Here is a 20925-nt window from a genome sequence, read left to right as displayed (position 1 = left end):
TAGGACGTGTACGTTTTATCGTTTAATCGTCGGAGGTTCAAGAGGAACAGCTGAGAGAAGGGGGGTGGTTTCACAGACCCCACCAAGGACGAGAAACAAACTGCAGCGAGAGACAAATCTTGTTGCACTTTTCCTCCGCTTTGATCTGATCTGTACACATTACGGTTCGGTGACACTTGTCAGATAGGCCCCATCTGGTACGCTGCCCAAACAACCAATTAGTTTTCCCGTCCCCGGCCCTGTAGCAGGTCAGGGCCCCGGTGTAAGTGAGTGACGCCTGCTGCAGGAGCACCGTGTATGAATTATTCTCAATCAAGTAGACCGATCCGTCCCCTCGCCTCGTGACTCATCCGGTTTCAGGAAACTGGCCGAGTTCCACGCTAATGGCTTCTGACATCTCGCGATTATGAAAGATGACAAGCCCACATATTCTCCTCCTGCCTCCCGAACCTTCGCTGAGCCGGCCGATGACGGTGGGGTGTCGTCCCTCGCAAGGGTGGGAGCAGGTGACGTTCAAAACAGGGTCCGTGCGCCACATTGACAGGAGAGCTCTGCTTCCTCTCCTCTCCTCCCTCCCTCCCTCCGCCGTCAAACGTTATGGAGTGAAAGCACTAGGCCGGCACCCGAACCAAAGCGTGACGGATGTGTATGAATCTAATGAACCCCAGCAGGTCGAGATTGTCCTTGGCAATCTCATCTGAGCCCGGAAAACAGACCTGAGCCTTTTATGAACTTCCCAAACCCGATTACCAGAAACTGGGAAAGATATCAAAGGGCATTAATGTCAGAAGGGGGCTGTGGGTAAAGATATGATGTGCTATATCTGTCGAGTGGAAGAAGGCAAATTCAAAACAAATAAAAAACAAAAAAAAAAAAAAAAACAGTAATAGCCCTTTCATCTCGATGTTGACACATAATCACTATTTTCCCCTCTAATATCTCCGGCTGTGACTCACACTCACAGCTGGCGAAGAGCATTCGCTAACCAGCGGTGGTTTTCCTGATATGCCACCGAATTGAGATATCCGAGTCCGCCAGCATTTCCTGCATATCTCAGTACCAGGGGTGTTTTTCTCATCGAGGAGATAATGAAGCGATATCACATTAGAAGCTTGTCCTAAGAACAAGCAATCAGGGAGCGGAGAGAGAGAGGTCACGACCCCAGAACAGGGATTTATCATTCCTGAGGTCAGGGTAGTGCATTATAACACGGACGCGGGGAAAGAGATGCACGTGGTGCTGATTGAAAGTGAGGGCCGTGATTATCCGACGGATTGGAGAAGTAGTTAACTCGAATCGAGTAGGCCGAAGACAGAAGTGAGAATTGAGAGACCACTGTGAAAAGGGTGAGAGCGCAATTTATGTGCATCTCCTCCACCTGCCTCTCATGTTTACAGCCATATAATATAGTCACGCACACACACAGCACATACATTATTACAGCTGACAACAGATAGATAGATGTAAATGCGTGGGAGTTCTAGAACACATCATCCACCGTCTGTGGTTATTAAGAGTTCAGAGCCCTGACCGCGCGTGTCGGGTATCGGAGGAGCAGGGAGACCGGAGCCGCCGCCTCGGGCTCCGAGAACCACGCCGAGTCTGAGGGCCGCGCGGATTGAACCTCGGCACTCTCGGGAACTATACAGCTTCACAGGAAACTTATGGTGAAAAAGGGAGATGGGAGGGCGGAACTTACCTCGAGTCTCTTTCCATCTTCATCGTACACAGACATGGTCACCTCCACGTTTTTCGGGGTGGTCTTGCTCCCTTTGTCGAACTCTCCCTGGACGAGGGTCACATAGATGTCGTTGCGAACATCGCCTTGCGGGGAGAGGAGGGGAAATCATGTGATGGGGTTATCCTTCGTGGGCACTCAATCACCCCAGTGTCACAGACGCAGCAATCTTGAAAAGCATCCTGTACGACTCTTGTAATCGGTTAATGAAACGACACAGTTAAGCACCTTGGAATAAAGGATAATAAACTTCGTCCCACTGGAAGAGGGATTCTCCTGGATACACCACAGCTAAGGAGTGAAAAAACAATCCACCTAAAGCATCTCTATAAAAGACTCTGTCAGGGTTTTACACAAGACAAAGGAAATGAGTCATTGTGGGTCAAGAAGCCTTATTATGAAGGGGGGAAGAAAGGTCAAGGCAATTAAAGTGATTTGCTGACTCGGGATACTTCGCAAGTCTCACACGGAGCCCTGAGGTTCAGATCTGGCGGAGGCTCCTAATGCCACCCCTTGATCAGGTGGGCTTCCTTGTTGTTCTGGTTGGTGGCTCCAGTTCCCATCTTTCCTCGATGCCCTTAATGACACCGTTAAGCCGGTCACAAACCTACCAGGCATTATAATCTCAGGGAATCCCATCTTGCGCGCCACGGCGGTGGAGCGGTCGACCAGGTGAGGGAAGTCTTTGCGGATCTGATGCACGTCCCCGGGAAGCAGCTTGAGCGTCACCCAGAGACCTGCGGAGACAAGGACGCACCGCCAGTCATTCGCAGGTGCCATTTTGCACTGTTTCCCATTCCTGGTATCATTTGAAGGGCTGTCTGACCCTGTAGCTAAAACCACCTCCATCTGTGGCCCTGACGGAGCCCCAACCGGTGACTCTATATACTCTATACCAAATGTGTTCCCTGAGGACCCCTGGTAAGGACACACCCCTCCCACCACCTTTGGGCAGTATTCTCTCTCTCAGATAACCAGGGTTGCCTTAACAAGCTAATGTTGTAAACCCTCCACAGCTCTAAATGTTCAAAGCACAAAAAACAACTGATCATCTTAGGGATATAAAAAAACAAGTGAGAATGAAAGTAAACCAAGCAGAAAGGATGAGAAGCCATATTAATGATTTCTGAGAGTGAAAAAACACAGTCCGCTACAGCAAACAGAAATGAGCAACATTAAGAATTGCCTTAGAAGGGATCTGTGCAGGAGAGGAGAGAAAAAAAAGAGTGATGTGCTATTAAAAGTGTTTCCAGCTCTGATGCTCTAAACTGGCTGCAGATTTCATTTCAGAACTCACAAGACGATGTATACATTTACACACAAACACACACACACTGCTCTCCGTCCGGCAATGAGGAGAGGAGAGTTCCACTTAACCGTGTCAAATAATTTGAGAATTTACCGCAAACGTAATAAACTTTAGTACTCCAGGCCGCCTGTAAGGCTGACGTTATTTATTTCCCCGTATCCAATGTGCGCATCCGTCATGTCTCGGCAGGCCGACGTGCACCTGAAGCTGTGCTGGATCTACAGTGTAATTAACAGGGCCGGGAAGCCTGCGCTCCGGTGTAAACCACCGTCCCTACACACAGAGACAGTTTGCAAAATGAAAAGGCTGCAAGATTTATAGTCCGGATGTGTGGCAGTATAATCCGAGAGTTCACAATAACTACCTCTCATATACACACACCCTAAGTACAGCTCTTTTTAATATCAATGCCTAAACGATCCCGCAGATTGGATTTTAGCACTCTGCCGTTCTGTGCTGGCCAGTACTCGGCTCTCGGCTTCGACACGGCGCGCGGCTTTATTTCTCCACTTCTTCTGCCTCCCATCAGGCAATAACAGGAGAGGGGCAAAAGATCATCACTCTAGCGGAGCTGGAGATTTCAAAAGGCAGATTTACAGCTCATCTGCAATGCAGCAACACAGACATGAGCTGACGCTTATTCACCGAAACGCAAGACGTTAAAACGGTAAGTGTGGCGACAGTTACAATCAAATCTAATCGATAAAGGACGAATAAATAAAGGAAAATCATTTAAAAATCAAGCTCAACTTAGAAATATTCCGGACTCCAAAGATCAATAAGGGAATTTCTCTTCGAGGTCCCTTAATTCATCTTTACAATTAAGGAACCTTGTGTCTGCTGGCTGTGCCGGGCTGACCTTTACTTTAATGAGGCCTTGAGGAACCGAAATCACGAGCGGAGGACGGCGGGGTGTAAAACACTGAACTCAGACTTGGCTCGGTCTCAGCGTCCAGCTCCGATCACAGTGCTTTCTGAGGGCCATGGAAAAGATCCTGGTCGGTCAAATTAGCAGACTGAACGGAAACCGCCGCGAATTAAAATCAGAGCAAAATCAAAGCAGAAGGCATGTGACCTTGAGAGACCATTTCCTGAGATCATTATAAAAAAAAAAAAACACTTCAGATTCACGTCTTTAAAAAACTGAAAAACGTCTGCAACGCACTGCTGCCAGCTTCGTCCTCAGGACATGTAGAAATGAAAGGATTATTTCAAACAACTCCTAAGTAAGTACCTAAGGATACTTTCCAGGATGCTGAGAAGAGGCATTTCAGAGGCTATTTCTTAATTACGCTGCGCACTTTAAATGAAATGCACAACAATACAAATGTTGTATTACTGTCTGAGTGGTGATTCTCTGCCAAGAACTGGGATTATACAATTCTGTATTCAGTTATGCATTTAGGGGAGTAAACACGCAAACACACACTTTCATTCATCAAAACAAGAAAACCGAATTCTAATTTCGCTTCGGGTATAATCCATGGACCAAGTCGACTCCTGTTCCGCGATCAATAGCTCAGCTGTTTCAACATCCCTCTTCTCCCGGCATTTCAGCTGAATCAGGCCCATTAGAGCGGCTTTGTGTTTGTTTGGATCAGAAACGGCTACTAACAAAGCTTGCAGGTCAGCATTTAAAGCCAAGAAACAGAACAAGGTTTTGAAAGCTGAAATGAGAGCAATTAAGTTATTTGCCAGTTTTGTTTTAAAATATAGCCTTCTGCCACAAAAAAAAAAGTCTCTCGGTTGTTGGTTTCCTTTCAGCTATGTCTAAAATCATCAAACAGCAAACTAAACTAAAGCAGTGCTGCCCAAACCCAACAATCGACGGCCCCAATGCAACAGGTTTTATAGGTAAGCTTTAATTATCAATTTCTTAACACCTGGAACCATTTCAATGTGATCAATTAAGCAGGTGATTTGTGAAGTTATGTATAGATTTGGTATAAAGAAAATGAACTTTTCAGCACCCAATGACCAGAATTCCCTTAATTGAATGATTTAATTGCTTAATTGACCAATAACCTAAATTCCTTCAATTAGCTATTCCAGTTTCCTCCATTTTCAAACCGAGCACCGAGCGAAACGGCTCACCTTGGCCCTTGTGATTGACCTCCTTGGCGGCGATCACCTTGTTGATGACGGTCTGCAGGAAGTCGTTCTCCCCCGCCACCCTGGGTGAAAAACGTGAGGAGATGTTGAGCTGCTTGTGGCGAATGGCGTCATCCAACGCTAGCCTGGAGTTTGACCGCGACGGGCAACACCACGGGAGGACAGAGAGGGGGCACAGAGGACCAGGAGGTCACAGTGAGGGGGACAGGAGGGAGGAGAGGATGGGTGGGGTGTGGAGGAGGAGGAGAGGGTCACCAAACATTGATACGAAAAACCATGACACGGAAAGCCGTTGTTAGCCGACAGTGGGGGACAGAGACGGGACAGGTAACAAGAGAGACACACAGGAATATCGTTATTTAGGAAACTGTGACACCGCTCTCTCTCTCTCTCTCTCTCTCTCGCAGTTCAAAAGCAACACCTGAAGAAACAGTTTACTATCAGCCCCCAAAACATCATACAAGCACCCCACCGCCCCAGGATTAACAGCCAGAGACACAAGGCCACGATGGCTGCTTGAGAAAGGACCTTGCCCCACAAAACAGGAAACTCGTCATTTCTGTTACACAAATAAACTGTGTGAAGCCGACAACAGAAACAGAAAGCCTCTGAAACTGTAAGCAGCCATGGCAACTGTATTGGAGTTTGCTCTAAGGTGAGGCTCACATGAGCGCAAACAGATACTGAGATATAGTGGATAACTGAGCAGATGTATAGTATTACATTAAAAATCAGTTGAATACCATTGAGGGACTTGTTAAACATTTCACAGTAACACTACAGAACAAACTACACAAAAACTGAAAAAATGTCATGACATGAACATCCTGTATGGAAAAGGTGTATCGTATACTCATTCTGCGACGATGATGATAATATAATAATTTTCTGAAATCTCACGATTACCTTCAAAACGAAAATAATAAGTTCATGTTTTGGAAGAAGCCGAAACAAAAACACATTATTTTCAATGAATTAAAGTTAAAAGTCTGGGATAATTTCATACTTAATAATCTCCAGGCATTTAATTCCATTACGGACTCGACATAAATAAGCAGAGGGCTGAATTATGAGACATTAACGATATCGCCTGGAAAAAAAACTAATCTAATTACAGCCTCTCCCTCTGCCTGCATGACAAACAGGCCGAGCGTGTGCGGCGTACGGCGGCGTATCAATCTTTAAAATCTGACTGCCGGGAACACGGGGCTCCTGGCAACTTTTCAGAGATGGTCAATTAGTACAGATATGAGGGGCCTGCACTCTGGATCCGAGAGGCAATTCCATCTAAAAACAAATCATTAGCATGCCAGGAACACAGAGGATTCCATCAATTATGTTATTATTGGAGACTTCCCTTCTTAAAGCGGCAACACCCTTCACCTTGCCAAGCTTATATGCAGGTTGACATTTGTGTGCGAGAGACGGAAGCAGCAATTATACCGTCTCAGAAAAATGCGAGAGGGGCTCCGCAGAACACTCTCTGAATTGATCGCTTTACTCGGCCGCGTCGAGCAGCGAGGAGGTATTTGTTCTACAGAAGAAAGGCAAAACAAAACCCTTAATTAGCTTATTTCTCTTCTTCTTAAATTCCAACCGGTACCCGCCTCTTAATCTTTCACTTCTGCGGGAGGAACCTGGGAGTTTAGCAGTCTTTGGGGACCGGTTTCAATTATTCGCATAGCGTCTGCACCTCGTTTGGAAAAAAAAAAAAAATGTAGAGGAGAGATCGCCAGGCAAAATGAGTCCTGAACATTTGCATTCAGTTCTTGTGGTTTTGGGCAACTGCGGATTTTGGGCCGAAAGAACAGGATACCAACCGATTAAAAACTGTACATCCCAAGTCTTAACCCCTATGCTTTATCCACTAGATCTCCACAAACCTGTGCAGCCATCATCTATATCAGGAAAGACATTGCAAGACTAATATCTGTATTGTCTTTTACGGTGTTCAGTTATTCCCGTCCCCCACAGCAGCTGACACGTTCGGTTACGCTACTAATTTACAAATACTTACGGCTGGAATGGGATGAAGTGCTGCTTGTCTTCGTCATCCACTTTGCCGGTTATAATGTCAGTGACGTCCATGACTAGAGCAAAGGAAATGGAGGTTAATGCAAGGTGGCGGGTTTGACCACAACAAACCCACAACAAAGCCCGTTTCCCTGGTCGGCGATGGATTCACACAGGGTTCTCCAGTTGCCACACAAAACAGCCCATCCCATCCACCCTCAACAGGACACTAATCTAGTAACGCATCTCGAACGCCTTGTGCGTCAAAACCAACATCCACACAGGACTCCAATATTCAAGGTGAAGGAGCAAACACTTCGGTTTCCAGGCCTGACACAAACGGACGTCTTTGTGGCGGATGAACGCTGACTTCAAATACGCTTTTGATGTGCGTACTGACGACTGCACTCTGTCCCGTCTCATCCTACGGTTAGATGTCTCTCTATCTGCCGCAATCTCAAAAAGGTGCGCTTTACATATCAGGGGATTAATCAGGCCCGAGGAAAGAGGAGTTTGTAAATATCCATCCTTACTCTGCCAGGTACTTCTATCCCAGAAGTGAACTGCAATTATCTACAGGAACAATCAAGCACAGGAAGCTGATAAGAGTTATTTATTTATTTATTTTCTCCTCACATGAAAAGGAAAGTTATCTTCATTCAGAAACGCTTTGATGGTCACACCGTCCTAAAACGGAGCAAAGTCGAGATCGGGGGGCTTTAATGTTGCAGATATGTGAAAAAGACAAAGACAAACAAAATCTATTGACTATAAAGAATTAAGAAATCCCTGATGAAAGCACTGTGATTTTGGACACATTTTCACATTTTATACAAGGAAACAAGACGACTAAAGTCAGTAAATAAGTGAAGGACTGGCCCTTGACTTTCCAAAAGTGTGCGGACTCTTCCTCCTCCTCTTCGACTTTCCCTGTCAGATAAACGTATTCCTCTCTCCTGAATTCATATATTCTCCCGTCTTTTGGGATTGAAAGGAGTAGTCCCTGGAGGAGACTCCTCTATTGTGACAACAGCGTAAATGTTGAGGCCTACGAATAACCAGACCCTCACACAGCAATTTAAATTATATTAAAATCAGCAGCTGTTTCCCCTGAGGAGGTTTTAACCTCACAGTGAAGATCATCAGGCTGTGAACAAACGATAACGCCACGCCTCACGTATTGCTTCTCTGCCCACTGGGGGACGGAGGCCGTGGGGAGCGAGTTACCTGCCACGCCGAAGGGCCTGCGCAGCCCGGTGGTCAGTTTCTTGGTGTTGTTGTCCCGCAGCTCCATGCGTCCCACCCGCACGATCTGACACACAAAACTGATCTTCTCTCGCTTCAAATCCTTGCTTCCAAGATCCTGCAGAAGATGAAGACAAAGCATGATTTAAACACACACAATACATACATACATACATAAACACATCTGATTGCACATTAACACGTTAAAAGCAGAACCACATGCATTCTCCGGCAATTACGGCACGCTCCTGTAACGGTCCCCAGAACAGTTTGGGGAAGCAGCGCACATTCCCAAGTAATTGGCTGGAGGCTTGCTTACCTTCGGATTTAATGGGCAAACTCAGACATCACCTTGGAATAAAATGTTTAATTTCAGTGTGTTGTCAAGCATGAGCTGCCTATTAGGCGCTGTACCTGCCGGAGGTGGACTGATTGACAGGCCTGATTGAGCCTTCCCGGACAAAGCCAAACTTTTGTAATGATTTGCTACAATTTACGTAAACAATGTTAAAAACTCCAGCTTTAATTTCCACCAGCGGTTCGCTTCTCCACGAGAGTCCCGGCGGGGCCTCGCTCGCTCGTGCTAACAATCCTGTAACCCGCCTCTCACACCGGCCTCTTAGCAGCCATTAGTGAGGGATGACCTTTAGTAAACAGCCCTGGGGCTTAATTTGAGCGCTATGTCTCCAGAACCGAACGGCTCATCTTAACAGACACGGGGAAATCACCCCGCCTTTAACTTCTCTGCCAGCATGCAAATAACCGGGCCTCCCGAGACGAGAACCGCGTCTGACGATAGAAAAACGAACACAGAGCATATCAATAAAAGCAGAGTCACTCACGGTGAAGACGGAGCGCAGGTTGTGGAGTTGGTCGATATCTTTCGCCAGTCCAGAACTTGACCATCGCACCAGGTAGTTTTCACTGGAAGAAAAGGCTTCAAAATTAATATCAATAATATAAAATACATAGAAGAGCTGGATATTCCTCCAGCCGACAGATACCTTATTACAGGCAGCCGGATAATTACCCAGAATATCCCAATAGTTTGTGGGAGATTAGATACAACACGTTGATATGTTGTCTTCGTTCCATGCTCTTGTTTATCTCAAGGACGTGAAAAAGCACTTTGTTCCTCCTAGAAAAATCTGAGAGTCCATGCACTATAGATAATACTTTATCTTTGTAAGCCATCCACGAAACCAGTTATTACTGCAGCTGTGCGGAGGAACTCAAGAAAAACGAAACTCCTGCCCGGCGTGCATTTTTCAAGCAGTCGGCGGAACAGATCACAGAAACAGTTCCCAAACCATTAGCGGCTGCTTTGATCAGCAAGGAAGTCCGTAGACCTGCGTGCCGTCAAGCAAAGGGGCCCGAGATGTACCTGATGAACTTCAGGTCCACGGGGTCGTAGAGGGACATGAGCACCTCTGCGTCCTCGCCGATCTTGCACACCACGTTCTTCAGGGTGACGAACAGGGCGAAGGAGGGCGTGGAGGCAAACTTGGCTTGTCTGGTCAGATCGATGTTTTGCTTCTGGGACTGGGTTGGGGAAAAGGAAAACAAGGAAAAGAAAATAAGGTTGCCTTTCAACACACCATCGGCCAAGAAGACCATCTAGATTCCAATGGCAGGGTCAGACACAGTTTCCTGCCCGTCCCTCAGTGTCCACCAGGCAGTGCTCGGCCTACACCACCGCAATGTCACAACAATCCCTGCTGTACACATCTCTGGAAAGAAGTCCTACATGAGAAGGAAGTGAACTTAATAATAGGTTATTGTCCTTCTAGAGGAAATTCGTTGCCAGTGCAGAGCAGCGGAGGTCGGCTTTCAGTGTGGAGATGAAACGGCTTGACCTCTCGGACCAGGCTAGCCGGGCACAGAGAGGTTCTGCACAATCTGCCATCACGGCCCATCTTCTTTAACACGACCAGTGTGTGAATATATCACCTTGTCAACAAGCACTTCACAGATGATGCTCATTGATCAAACACAACATTTAGCACTTAAATCTGGCAGCTTTGCAAATAAAAAAACTATTATTATTATTATTGAGATTGACTATCATCTGTATTGTTAAGAGTGGAGGCGGAGGAAAGCAAAATACAAATCTGCTCCCCAGCAGTGGACACTTAATCTCGTTTCCACTCCTCCAGTGTGCGTCTCCACACAAATCCGATGTAATTCATTTTAGCCGACTGTTTGTGCAGGCCCAGATGGATATTGCGCTGCCCGAGGGCCGACAGGCCTGCGGAGCGCATTGAGACAGGATAACAGGGCCAGTACACTCACTCCTGCGACACCGGGCTTGTGGAGCCACTGTTCATGTATGAACACATTACAGACGTCGTGGACCCCGTAATCCTGTTAAGCGCGGCGGTGATTCCCCGTTGACGCCAGCTGATTTAGTGGGCCACTAACATCTCGTTTCCCTACCTCCGATCTTCGCTCACGATTTACCTATAGCTCCCCACGTTCCTGGAAAAGTCTCTGCCTCCCACACACAGTAGCACAGCCCCCAAAACTACCAGCTGGACATGGGGGGGCTACAGTGGGGAGACCCTCATAGGCACTAACTCTGCGGAAAGTACCTTTTCTTCCTGGATGCGCTGCTCGATCTGTTTGGACGCCGCCTCGTGGGCCCTGAACAGACTGATGGTACTGCTCTGATCCGGGTCCAGGATGTTCCCGTCTTTGTCTCTCACCACCAGGTCCAGATCCAAGTACCTGGATGAGGAACACAAGCATTGAAAAGTAACACACAAAGACGAGACCATGACACAATCTCAGAAACGCGTGACACAGGGTTAATACACAGGTTCCCCTTGTAGAAACGCTTCACTGGCCTCAGACAATACTTAAAAAGAAAACAATCGTACCCGATTCATACTTTTGGCTTATAAAGTTAAAAATGTCCCAACGTGTGAGGAGACCACAGCTCTGTGTTAAATAGCGAGCCATGCAAAGTCTCATGATACATAAATACTTTCAAATGTATATATATTAAAAAAACGAGGGGAGGGCTGATTAAAATGAAAGAACAGGTTGTAATGACAGTCACGTTTAACTGAGGCGATGTTTAAGGCTAAACTGAAGGCAATAAACAGGTCTCCGATGACAGCGCTGTGAGGAGCCGCAGGCAGGCAGGCCGGGGGAAGACGCCGCAGTGGCAGGGTCTGTGTGGGCGGCTGGCTGGCGTGGGCGGAAAGAGAACCGCTCCAGACGAAGGGGAGACACAGACCCTAGTGTGCAGGTAACAGGACAGATAGCAGCTTCCCCAAACCTCAGAATTAGAGGGGTCAAACGGTGCCTTGTTGTTGTTTTGTGTGCTCCCTCGATAGCGTTAGAGGTTCTGCCTTTTTGTTTTGCCTCTGCAGAGACGTTTAAGCAACATTTTTCTCCTCCGTTGGCAGTTCTGGTTTTTATTTTTCCGTTTGCCGAAAAGGTTTTGTTGTCGCTACGTGATCTGACCACATTCCCACCTGATTTCCATTCTCAGGACAGCTATAAATAAATCTGGCTATTTCTATACAAGATCAACACATCCGTCAGCATCTAACACACAAACTCCAACCGAGGGCACTAGCTGCCACACACAACAACAACAACTGAAACGCTGGGTCTTTATTCAGCTCCGGGGAGAGTCTCTCCGGCTGCCATTTGGGAACCGCCCGTGAAACCACACATCGGAGCATCTAGGCGATGCATCTAGCTGAATATTAACGAGCTGCAGAGCCTCTTACTTGTTGCCGTAGTCTATTTTGGAGGTGACCCTTTGTTTGAGTTCCGTCAGCTCGTCCTGCGGGAGCGTCCCGGACAGGATCTGAGACCGCCACTCGATGAGGTCGTAGATCATGTCCCGGACAGTGTTGAACATCTCCCGTTTGTCTCCCTGTGGAAAAGAAAGCACGGACATCATTAAATGAAAGACGCGTACTCTGGAAGTCCGAGCACTTTGACTCATTCATGTCTCGGTTATTATTATTCAGTCTCTATCCAAAGACTTCCACAGTCTAACAAACACCCACACAATATTCTAGCAAGGGAAGAAATAAAAAATAACATCTGTATATTACGCTGGATAAAATTACGGTAAACAAAGATATCGGGATTGTTTATAGGCCTTGGAAGTGACAAAGGGCGATCAGACACTATTCTTCTTATCAGATGAGATAAACGTGTGCGAATGAGTCAGGCCGTTTCACATTTCGATACTGACCACATAGAGCTCCTTCCAGATGGACGCCCATTCCCTCAGTGTTGTGGTCACTTCCTGGACCAGAGGCTGCTCATTGGGGATAACGGTTTCCTTTTGCCTAAAAAGATTCACCATTAAAAACAAAAGACGAATACAAGTTTTTATAGATGCACACAGAAATCAACAACACAATCCGTTACACAAAGTATTTCGAACACTAACCCATCGCCTTCGACGGTGGCTTCTTTAAGGTGGATGTAGCAGGCCGGGAATATGCCCTACGGGGGAAACGGAGAAACGATTACATCGAGATCCGAGGCACTATACAATTCTCCACACAGACATGAGGCAGGATTGGTCTGCGGTTTTAATTTGTAAAAGCTTGGCAAAAATATATTAATGTATTTGCTTTCCCTCGCTTAGTGCCGGTGGACATCAAGGGGTTGTGTTACATAAATCGCAAAGAGGTAAAAGAAAAACAAAAAAACATCTCTCTAGCTAAAGGGTAGCTATGATTAATACATGAAATTGTCTTTTCGGCTACTTAAGTCAGCTTTTTGCTGTCATGGTTTCCTGGAGGCAGCGATTCCACTCACCTTCTTGGATTTTCGCCTCGACCTACAGCCTCGGTACCAGCCTGGCAGAAGAGAGGGATGAACCATCGTGTCAATCCGATACCAAGATGAAAAAGCCAAGCTACACTCGTGCATCTCTGTTCATTAAATAGTCCATTGTCCGCACATGCCTCTAATACACAAATACTCATAAAGAAAGGGTCCTTTAACCCACATTTTCAGATGTCCTTATTATCATCTGAAGTTTAAAATGTCACAAAGGGGACGAATGCAGTAAAACAGCCCCATCTTAAACCTCTCTTTAGTTGGAAAACTGTCATGTTTATATGTTGCTTTAAAATATGGATCTGATTTGATGAGAGGGCGCATCGAGTTTCAAGTAATATAGCAACACAATTACTGAAGGATGAAGACACTTATTGTGACTCTAAGGACATGGGCAGTTTGCTTCAAAGGCAAAATGTTTAATACGAACGTGCGTCTACATACACTGCCAGGGCGAGGCGATCCCGGCGATACTTTATTATTGAGAAATCTGTAGCTGAGTTGAAATCACACATTTCTCATCATTGCAAATCTCTCAGACACATTCAGACGGGGGGAAAAAAATGATACCTTGGAATATATAAAAAAAAAATTGCAATATTCTCATTACGGCATAAATGTTGCAGTTGATCAAGTCCTCCATCAGTTCGGCGGCGGAGCTGACATCTACTCACCTTCATGCGTCTCCAATATATGTACTGTGTCCCCAATTTGTAAAGACAGCTCCTCGTCCCCTCTGGCGTCATAATTATAGATGGCTGGGGGGGGAAAGCAATAAAGGTGATATTAGACACAAGGGAAAAGGCAATAAACTCCCCTGGCTGCGGTGGGCTCCCTTCCTCCGGGGTCTGGGTTTCTCTCAAACCCCCAGCTTTAATCCCAGGAGCTAATTATTGTGCCATTATCGCGGCACCCCTATTTGCATAAGTCAAACTCATTTGTATCAGACACAGACCACACAAATAATCCGAGCGAGAGGAAGCCTTATTTGTACCTGCGAAAGAGCACTGATTAGCTACGGCTCAGTGTCAGCACAGGATTACACCGGCAGGGAAGTGTCATTTTGTCTTTAGCAAAGTGGCCATTTTGAGAAAATACTGCGTGAGTCACTCTGGAGGTGAATAAGAACATAAGACAGTGTCCAATCGAGAGGAGGCCATTCCCCCATCGTGCTTATTTGGTGTCCATTAATAACTAAGTGATCAAGGGTCCTATCCAGTCTGTTTTTGAATGTTCCCAAATTGTCTCTTCAGCCACATCGCTGGGGAGTTTGTTCAGATTGTGACGCCTCTCTGTGTGAAGAAGTGTCTCCTGTTTTCTGTCTCGAATGCCTTGAAGCCCAATTTCCATTTGTGTCCCGGGTGCGTGTGTCCCTGCTGATCTGGAAAAGCTCCTCTGGTTTGATGTGGTCGATGCCCTTCATGATTTTGAAGACTTGGATCAAGTCCCCACGTAGTCTCCTCTGTTCCAGGGTGAAAAGGTTCAGGTCCTCAGTCTCTCAGTAGGACATTCCCTTCAGACCTGGAATAAGTCTGGTTGCTCTCCTCTGAACTGCCTCTAGAGCAGCGATATCTTTCTTGAAGTGTGGAGCCCAGAACTGTCCACAGTATCCAGATGAGCTCTAACTAGTGCATTGTACAGTCTGAACATCACTGCCCTTGTTCTCAACTCTACACTTTTGACAATATACCCTGAAGTTTTTTTTACTGTTTCCCCACATTGTTTGAATGGGGACTGGGGTGGTGTTGCTCACAATAACTTAAATGATATCTAAGGTCGTGAAACATAATTTTCTTCTTCTCCCAAAAAAGATGATGACATCACTCCGAGTTTGTCACAACACAACATCCATTTCCTGCAGCCGCAGCGCTGACAACACTCAGGCGCGTGAAGGTCAAGCTAGCCAGACAATCAGAGGTCACTTCCAGTAGGAGAACCACACCACGTTAGAACCAGCAATCGCTTCACCACCTCGACGCAGCAGGCCGACGCAGCCACGCGGCGCTCGTAGCAGGTGGCACTGAACACCATCACAGAGGAGACATCCGAGAAGATTTACGAGGCAGATGCTATGAAGTAGTCATACACTGACAAACAGGAACACAAACCACACAAACGTACCTCAAGGGGAGCAGAAATCCCTAGTGCTGCGTAAGTGCTGTACATGCACAATAGTCCCATTAAAATGCCCCGTTCACAGCCTTCAGGTCGTAAATTATATAACAGATGTAATTATACATACACGCACAGAGACACACATTCATACCCCCCACCCAATCCGTGCATTTTCCATTTCACCCATCTAACCAGAGGGTTCTCCTTAAATTATTCAAAAATGAAGTGACAGCCAACCTCTGGCAACTAAGGGAAGGAAAATTCTCCGTCATCTCTTGTCGGTTCAAAAGATCGCTAATTTATACTAGGCCCACTGCAGGAATGGTCCTCTTTACACCCGACATCAGAGGACACGTGGAGTCATGATTTAATAAGAGCTGCCAAAACACAGTAATTGATTATCTTTATAAACATTTCGGACTAGCAGGGGAGGAAACGGACGAGGTTATCAGGAAACCCCAGGGACCCCTCTTGAGTGACAGTCCATTGTTACATAACAATCTGTAACTTTTCAGCAGACAATCAAAGCACGCCGTTCTGCTGGTGTATTCAGGGTATTGATAACATTATCATTATGATCATTGTTATTGTTACTGCAGTCTAGGAAAATAATTCTAACTAGGTTCTAAACCCAACCACACATAAAGGAGGACACTGGTCCATCAATGGGGATAATAAACTACAGAAAATTAATAACTTCACACTGAACACGTTAACAGTGTTAGAACACGTGACATCTGACACGCCAGAACAACACACACCACAGACAATCCGCCGCACGGTCCAGCGTACAGGATAACGGGAGTGCAGTTCAATCTGGGCCATTTCGATTCTCAACCAATTCCAGGTCACTGGGGGGGAAAATCCTCGGCCAAGACCTAGCCTTGCATCCCTGGACTTGAAATAACTTAAATAATCAAATAGCAAAAAAAGAGAAGAACATTTTAACCTCTGCCATTCTGTAAATGCTTCTAGTGCCGACACATAGAATTGAATGAGAAAATCTTAATTATTCCACTTCCACATATACGCTTAACACGTCTTAAACGAAGAAAAAAAACTGCGCCAAGAATAAATACATGAATAGTGTGCAGAGAAGTGCAGTTTAAAAGTAAGCATGCAGGAAGGTTACCACAATGGCTCAAAGTAATGGTTTTAAGAGTAATAGACTGGGTGCAAAGGAGCTGACAGCAAAGAGAAATACGCTTTCCTCTATAACAAACACCGGGGGACATGGCGGAGAGTCGGACACGCAGTAATAAAAATAATAATAATAATAATAATAATAATAATATCGATGTTTTAATAACGATCACAACAACAATGACAGGAGGCGCTGGAAGGCTCGAGCGCATCTCCACTTCCCTCGCGATCAGGGAACGATGCTAATTGGAGGTTCTTTCAACGCACTCTTTTACGAGCATCTTTTTTTAATAATTAATCGCGTTCATTAAGAGAATATGAGGCGGGAATGTGATTAGAGCGATTGTCATATCCCGTGTAATGTTTACGTAACCTTCAAGTCTCGGACTGACAAGACAACTTAGGTACAGCTAATTATCCGGGCCTCTAATGGAGGCCCCGAGGGTTACTGCCAGGAGCGCAGATCTGCAAAGCGGTGATGAGGCGGGGAAGGGGTGGTTTTTGTAATCTGTTCCTTAATTATGTAGAAAACAAGAGCTGGTGCGGATTGTCGAGCCTGCGCTACATATGCGATGTGGTGCAGTGAGAGCAAAGACAGGAGACCATTAGAAACCATCCCCAGAAAGCATGTGTACGCAAAATACCGTCTGTTCACCCTTCGTGACTGTTGTTGTTGTTTTTACTTGTTTTTGAACAAAGCCATTCATAACCCCACAGACTCTCCCACGCGTTGACTTGATGTTTCATGGTGACTCAGAGCACAAAGCTTCACACTTCTTTAATAGTTTAGTCCTGAACGTGGGCAGCTCTGACCCACGGAGAAGCAAAGCCCCTGGCGGCTCATTGGATTGTAAAACTCAATCCACACAAAGCAAGAGCTGCTGCTCCAACCACGTGGCAATGAACACATCAAAGCCGCCCAAATTACAATACTGTTAGGTCTCGTCCCACTGGCCCAGAACCCTGCAATTCCTTCGAGGGGTCGTGTCGCAGATACCCATCCCGATTTCGACCCCTCAGCCCCTGGCGTCAGCGTGAGAACACACACCAGACTCACTGATTGTCAGTCTAAACGAAGTTCCCCAATAGCTTCTGTTAATCCTCATGTTGTACAGTGTAATTAAAAGCTCATAAAAGAATAGAAATACACCAAGACATGCAAAAAAAAGCCTATAAAATTATAGTCTAAAGCTCGTTAGTCCCAGAGGAATCTTAACGCCATGGATATTACACCAGACTCCAGTGTCTCCGAGTCCCAGTGGGCCGGCGTTCGCTCGCTCGCATTGTGCGGCAGATCATAGCGCTCAGAGTAAATCTGCGCCCCGCTCTCCGGCAAATGGATTATTTCAAGAAATACTGAATAATTCAATAAAAGCTCAGATTCCTGTCTCAAGACGACTTATTTCAATGAGCCGCTGTCCCATAAGTGAGCGTAATTGTCAATCAGGGTGCGGAGTATTTCATTTTCACCCGGCGGATTTAACACGCGCGCACACACACACAAAGCCAGGAGTCCTCGGAGAATTGTATGAATGTAAAACAGCTTTTCAGAGATCAGTCATCTCTATGATACAGTAATATTACTTAAGCAATGCCCTTTGACCGTCTTCTGCCTCTCCATCTGCCCCGGACTGTAAAAGGCTTTAAGCATCATTAGCTGCAATTCCCACTAATTGCCATCGGAGGCAGTAAGGGCTAACTCACCCACTGCACATCCGGGCAGCTGAAGCCAGGTACCAAAGTTTAGAAACTCATCAGCAGGGTTTTTGTATGCGATTTAATCAAAAACACCCGGAAAATGGATGAGGACCAGTGAAGTAAACGGGATATTTCCCGGTTTAAAACCAGAGGATGTTATGACGGCCGCCTGGAAGAGCGCAATGTCTTTTATCCTCTCTGGGGAGACTGAAGCGGGGTCTGAAGACACATGAAAGAAATAAAAAATATTGATTTCGACAGTTACTCAGGCGGGGGAGAAACGGGAGCGTCGCAAAACCAGGCAAGTGTCCATTCAGGGCAGGGACAGACTGTCACTCTCAGGGCCCAAAAAGTTCAACGAATCACACTGCAACCCTGCGGGATTTGGGAAGCTTCACAGCACAGATCTCTGCCACATCGCCCTGCATTCCAACCTAAACTATGCGCTGGACCGTTAGCCGATACATAAATACATACGTGGTGAGAAACCTTGAACCAAATCTATCATCTCAGCTCACTTCATCTGAGCATCTGCTACCAGATCAACTCTCTTTCAGCTTTATAGATGCTCCTCAAACTGCTATTTAACAAAGTCACCCCTGAGAGCAGCCGCAGCCTGACCCAACGGGTGTGTCTGTCGCTCCATGACTCACACAGCGGCCTGTGAGTTTATGAGTGGGTTTGTCCCAACTGTGACTAAATATAGATTCTCCTTTTTTTACTGGGCATCCTAGAAGTCTTTGAGTCAGCATCCACTTCCTCCTCCGTTGTCAGCAGCACAGAAGACAGATGACAAGATCTCTTTGAAGTTTCCCTTTTCCTCTCTTTAATGCCTCTGTAAAGAGCCAGCCCTGGCCTAGTTAAAGATATCATTGCCTTCTTCTTCAAGGAAAAACAACAATCCCATCACGGAGATACACAATATAAATAAGCAAGATCCCGCGAGGCGAGTCATGCCAGTTCTTGCTCTGATGCTGTGTTTTGTGCTGAGGGAGGGGGAAGGAGAGGGCATCTTGAATTCCCTTTCAAATTTTATTGAAACCATAAAATAAAAATGCCTGGAAGCCAGAGGACCGAGCCCTGAAATGACCCTAAATAAATCCATGTACAAAATTATAGTGGACTGTTTTAGAAAATAACTTTCGAAAAGCGAATGATCTGAGCGCTCCCAAGGGGCGGGTTTGTTCTGCCAGCGTTGTTCCTGTGTGCGTTTGTTCTCGGTCATGACAAGGCATGACTGCTGCATGACAACACGGGATAACAAGATGAACCTGCAGGTCTCTCCACTTCCCACTCACTTCCCCCGAGACTGTGGACAGGAATGGGAGGCGCTGTCAATCAGACAGACAGATTGTGGTGGGGACAGGAGGACAAGGGAATGAGACACGGAGGAGGATTTCAGAGCTAGATACAGACAGCGGTTTCTCTAACTGCTTAACCAAAATTAATTATCATTTAGGATTCAGATGAACGTTTCACAGGTTTTAATGTAGAACTAGCCCAGAAACACAGCATCTATCATTCTAACAAAGCCCGGCACATTCACCTATTTTGTCCAGATAAAAACACTTAAAACACATATTCCTCAGTAAGTGTGACAGTGAGAAATTATGTCTCCTTTAGAGGAGCAGAAATACAAACACCTCGACTCTGGACAGAGGTTTCGAAGGAGAAGCCCCTTCATGGTTTGCTAATAAAGGAATGCGTTCTGTTGTAGTGGCGGCAGGAAGGCATGCATGTGATTGAGCCCGGTAACATGCTAAGCTACTACCACTTAAAAAGTCACACTAGAACATGATGTGGTGGGTGAGGGTGGTTTCTCAGTTTCACAATGAAAGACACTTAAGAAGTCCTGTATCACAGCGGAAGCCATTTCAGAAGGAGAGCAGAGGGAACTCTCCCACGTCCAGACTGTGGACAGCAGCCCTTGTGCAAACTGTTCATCGACACAAGTACGGTCCTCTGAAAGCCAGCGACGGTGTAAAATTGCAGGGACAGACTACACCGGACACGCTACTATGCCTCCCCACAGGAGAACCGTACTGGCACATTACAGGGACAAAGAGAAACGTCAGACATCTCTATAACACCATCTGTGGCACTTCGTTTTAAACAAAGACGGGCCTCCCCGACGCACTCAGGCCGGAGTCTCGAGAGGATAAGTGCCGCCGAATCCGAGCGCTGTGCTCCTCTAATGACACCGAACCTGAAACCCCCAAAGGGAAGGACCGTTCTGTGAGCTCGGCTCTATCACATTAATTCAACATCTACATCCCCGGGACCAGGCAGCATAAAAAGGCTGGGAGACATTTCAAAAGCACGACAGGCGAGAACTCTGCTCAGATAATACTCTCAACGGAAGAGTTTCAATTCATTTTGTTAAGAATATGCTCATAACTGGCATATTAAAAAACAAAAGAGGACAGCAAATCCACATGACAACTGACGTACCGCCAGAAATGAGCCAAAAGGCAAGCGCTAATGAGAGGCGCAGTGAAGCCGCTGGGTAACTTGTTCACTCAGCAGTCAAACACAAAGGCCGCTAAGAGAAGCAAGGCCTTGTCTTTACGAACACCTGTCAACAAACACGCAGATATCGACCATCGATTAAACGAAACCACTTGCGGTTTCCAGCCTGGAAAAACCCAGGAAAGCCGAGGACTTAAAGAATCAAAGCAGGGTAACGATACCGAAGCAAGGGATTGGGGGGAAGGGATAGAAAAAAATACATTTT

General features: G+C 46.2%; 1 protein-coding gene across 5 annotated transcripts in view; it reads right to left on the bottom strand.

The window, feature by feature from the left end:
* dock1 (dedicator of cytokinesis 1) overlaps nucleotides 1-20925 on the bottom strand; it is a 238902-nt gene that overhangs the window by 207573 nt on the left and 10404 nt on the right. For 3 of the 5 annotated variants that reach the window (XM_066693808.1, XM_066693809.1, XM_066693807.1), the window contains exons 2-14: nucleotides 13910-13993; nucleotides 13212-13252; nucleotides 12838-12893; nucleotides 12637-12733; nucleotides 12161-12309; nucleotides 11009-11144; nucleotides 9802-9959; nucleotides 9260-9341; nucleotides 8400-8535; nucleotides 7177-7249; nucleotides 5142-5284; nucleotides 2350-2475; nucleotides 1700-1824 (exon numbers count right to left, since the gene is read on the bottom strand). In XM_066693808.1, the coding sequence (XP_066549905.1) occupies nucleotides 1700-1824; nucleotides 2350-2475; nucleotides 5142-5284; nucleotides 7177-7249; nucleotides 8400-8535; nucleotides 9260-9341; nucleotides 9802-9959; nucleotides 11009-11144; nucleotides 12161-12309; nucleotides 12637-12733; nucleotides 12838-12893; nucleotides 13212-13252; nucleotides 13910-13993 (1406 nt within the window). The remainder of the gene's footprint in view (nucleotides 1-1699; nucleotides 1825-2349; nucleotides 2476-5141; nucleotides 5285-7176; nucleotides 7250-8399; nucleotides 8536-9259; nucleotides 9342-9801; nucleotides 9960-11008; nucleotides 11145-12160; nucleotides 12310-12636; nucleotides 12734-12837; nucleotides 12894-13211; nucleotides 13253-13909; nucleotides 13994-20925) is intronic. The other 2 variants (XM_066693810.1, XM_066693811.1) reach the window with 1 other exon arrangement.

This window comes from Amia ocellicauda, chromosome 20, assembly GCF_036373705.1.
Source record: "Amia ocellicauda isolate fAmiCal2 chromosome 20, fAmiCal2.hap1, whole genome shotgun sequence".
Taxonomy (NCBI): domain Eukaryota; kingdom Metazoa; phylum Chordata; class Actinopteri; order Amiiformes; family Amiidae; genus Amia; species Amia ocellicauda.
This window is presented reverse-complemented; position numbering and strand designations above follow the sequence as displayed.